Source organism: Nematolebias whitei, chromosome 11, assembly GCF_014905685.2.
Source record: "Nematolebias whitei isolate Nwh7 chromosome 11, NemWhi1, whole genome shotgun sequence".
Classification (NCBI taxonomy): Eukaryota; Metazoa; Chordata; class Actinopteri; order Cyprinodontiformes; family Rivulidae; genus Nematolebias; species Nematolebias whitei.
Window position 1 is genome coordinate 48,953,493 of NC_056508.1, and position 3,228 is coordinate 48,956,720.

The 3,228-nt window shown below is 45.4% G+C and overlaps 1 protein-coding gene across 1 annotated transcript in view; it reads right to left on the reverse strand.

The window, feature by feature from the left end:
• fgd1 (FYVE, RhoGEF and PH domain containing 1) overlaps positions 1-3,228 on the reverse strand; it is a 31,739-nt gene that overhangs the window by 12,843 nt on the left and 15,668 nt on the right. Inside the window, exons 7-8 of the mRNA XM_037684606.1 lie at positions 953-1,109; positions 731-869 (exon numbers count right to left, since the gene is read on the reverse strand). Coding sequence (XP_037540534.1) covers positions 731-869; positions 953-1,109 — 296 coding nt within the window. The remainder of the gene's footprint in view (positions 1-730; positions 870-952; positions 1,110-3,228) is intronic.

Sequence of the window (3,228 nt, forward strand, 5' to 3'; positions counted from 1 at the left end):
CAGAGTCCTGGCCTGATGATGTTGATCTTCTGTGCTGGTCCATCCTTTTGGCCAGTGGCTGTTTAGTTTCCCCGATGTAAGACTGATCACCCTCCTGACACTGAACAACATACACAACATTACTCTGTTTGTGCTGGGGGACTGGATCTTTGGGATAAACCAGTCTTTAATGTATTTTGGGGTTTAAAAGCCACTGGGACGTTATGTTTAGAAAATAAACGTCTCAGTTTCTCTGATACTCCCTCAACATATGGAATGACCACTGGTCTGGGTCTGGGTTCCTCCTTTTCACCTGATGGCTGACTGGAGTCCTGTTTGGGTTTCTTCTTTCAGGAAGGCCCAGTTAGGATATCCACATTGCTCTAGAGCCTGTCTTGTGTAGGATTTCTCCTTCTGCCTGGCTCCTGAGCTAGTGGGGACGCTGTCTGCTCTGTGGTACAGAGTCCTGATGACTCCTAACTTGTGCTCCAAAGGGTGATGGGAGTCAAACTGCAGTACAGACTAATGTTAGCATGATTTAATGTTAGTACAGACTATTCTTAGCACAGACTAAAGTTAGCACATACTAATATTAGCACATACTAATATTAGCACAACTAATGTTAGCACAGCTCATTGTTATCACAGAATAATGTTAGCATACACATGTTAATATAGTTAGGCTAAATGTTTGCACAGCTAGATAACACATTTAGCACAGACAGCAGTTTAGAGACGTTTGTTTTAGTACTCTTGGCGTCGTTGCAATCTGGTGCATCCTCTGGCAGTCGGTGTAGGTAATCTTTGAGCAGCAGCTCGTAGCGTGGAATCCTTTGAACTGGTTCTAACATGTGGTGCTGCAGGGTCAGATTGCCACAACGCTCCTCTTTCTGTACAAGCACAACACAAGCACAAAACATGAGCTGCTGAGCCATGCCATGCTGACAGAACTTACCAGGACACAGATCTGTACCTGGATCTCCTGGATGATGGCCTTGAATTGAGATGACCTCTCCATCCAGGTGTTCACTAGCTCCATGGCCTGGTCAAAGTTCTTCACATACTCCCCATACATCTTCAAAAAGGGAGCCAGTTTCTGCAGGATATCACCGATTCGTGGGTTTGAGTCCCTGAAGGGAAAACAGGAGGTCAAAGACCCTTTCCAAAAAATTTGAATATCATGGAAAAGTTGTTTAAATTCCATAATTCCATTCAAAAAGTTACTCTTTAATAGATGATAGATTCAGGGGTGGGGGGTGGGGGGGTGCATGGACCTCTGTCGGGCCGTCTCTGTGTGCCTGTTTATGTCTCCAGTTGGGTTTTAGGTGGTCCCCCTCTTGAATCAATTTGGGGCCCCCATTTAATGTGGGGTCTACTTCCCCCTGTTGCGCTCCCCTCCGGTGGCGGGCCCCCCTGCCACCGGTGCATTGGCGACTCTCGGCATCTGGGGCTGGATGATTGGCTGCCTGCCGGGGCCTGGGTGCCCTGGCTCTGCCGGGCCTCTGTTGGGGGGTGGTATGACCTCGGGACTCGGGGCTCGGTGTCCATGGCCGGATCTACTCTGAAGGGGCGGGTTGCCGGCGGGGCCTGTGGACTCGTCGCTGCAGCCCCCTGGGGTTTCTGGGGTTTCTGCATTGTGGTGACTGGGGATCGCCCGGGGCTTCCCTTTGCTTCTCTCTGGGGGGGTGCGGTTGTCCCTGTTAGGGGACTCCCGGTGCTCTGGGCTTGGGGACCACTGTGTGTCTGTGGTTCCGGTCTTCCCTGTGTCGTCATCATGTCCTGGGGGGGACGGGTCTGTGGGTCCCCACATCCACTATTGAACATTTTAATGGAGAAACCTTAAAGTGACATCATGCTCACACAGGTGTTTAGATCCAGGTGTTTATCAGATACACACTCGGGTTGTGGTGGCCATCAAATATATATTGTATTACCGTGTACTGTATAAAATACTTTCTAATGATGTTGTAAGTATCATTATATAAGTTGTTTGTTGTTGTGGTTTCACGGTTTTGTCTTGTTTTTTTTCCGCAGGTCTAGAGTCAGACTTCAATGATGTTGATCTGTGTTCTCTTTATCCCTCTCTCTCTCTCCTCTATTCCTCTCTCCTTCTTTACCTTTTAACTCTTCTCTCACTTTTCTGCTTTGTTTTCTTCTTTGTTTTTCATCCCCATGTCCATTACATCTGAAACAAACCCAAAGCAAATTCTAATAAAATTTAATTTATATATCAAGTGGAGCATTAAGGCCAGCCATGATGCTCTGCTTGTGAAAGTAAATCTGTTGGGCATCACTTTCACACTCAGACAATAATTCTGAGAGTCACAATGATGGACAGGACAAGGAGGAAAAAATAAAAAATAAATATAATACTGTGGAGACATCAGTCCAAATGTTGCAGGACATGAATGTTTTAAACTGAGTGTGACACTAATCATCTACTAAACTCAAAGCACCTGCATAGGTTTCCCCAGGTGTCATTGATTCAGTTTGGTTCAATATGGTGAAGACTGCAGACAGAACATCTGTCCAGAAGACCATCATTGAGACCCTCCATAGGATGGGTAAGCCACAAAAGACCATGGGCTTCAGTGATCATCAACCAGAGAAGATCCAGAATCTGTCAGAGATCCAGAAAGAGTGGAATGAGGCGGGAGTCACAGCTTCAAAAACCACCACACTCAGATGCATCCTGGAGATGGACTACAACTGTCGGGTTCCTCGGTCCTCTTTTCAGATTAAAGTAAAGTGTCTTTCATTCAGAAATCAAGGTCCAAGGGTTTGGAGGAAGAAGGGTGAGGAACAGAACCCATACTGGTTGAGGTCCAGTGTGAAATATCCACAGTCAGTCATGATCTGGGTGCAGTGTCCGGTGCAGGTGTTGGTAAACTCTGCTTTCTTCAATCCAAGGTCACAGCAACAGTCAAGTCAAGTCAAGGCACATATATTCATATAGCACATTTAAAACAGTAACTGTTATCAAAGTGCTACCAAAAAAGATCACAGCATCAAATATTAATAACAACATATTACAGCAACATGAATAAAAGCATAAAAACATGAAATATAATGAGAAACAATGAAATACTAAATCAAATCCCCCTGCGTTAAATGTCAGGGAGTAAAAGCAAAATGGATGAACACAATCATCAACAATGAAATACCAAATGAGATCACACTGTTAAATGCCAATGAGTACAGATGTGTCAGTGAGTACAGATGTGTCAGTGAGTACAGGTGTGTCAGTGA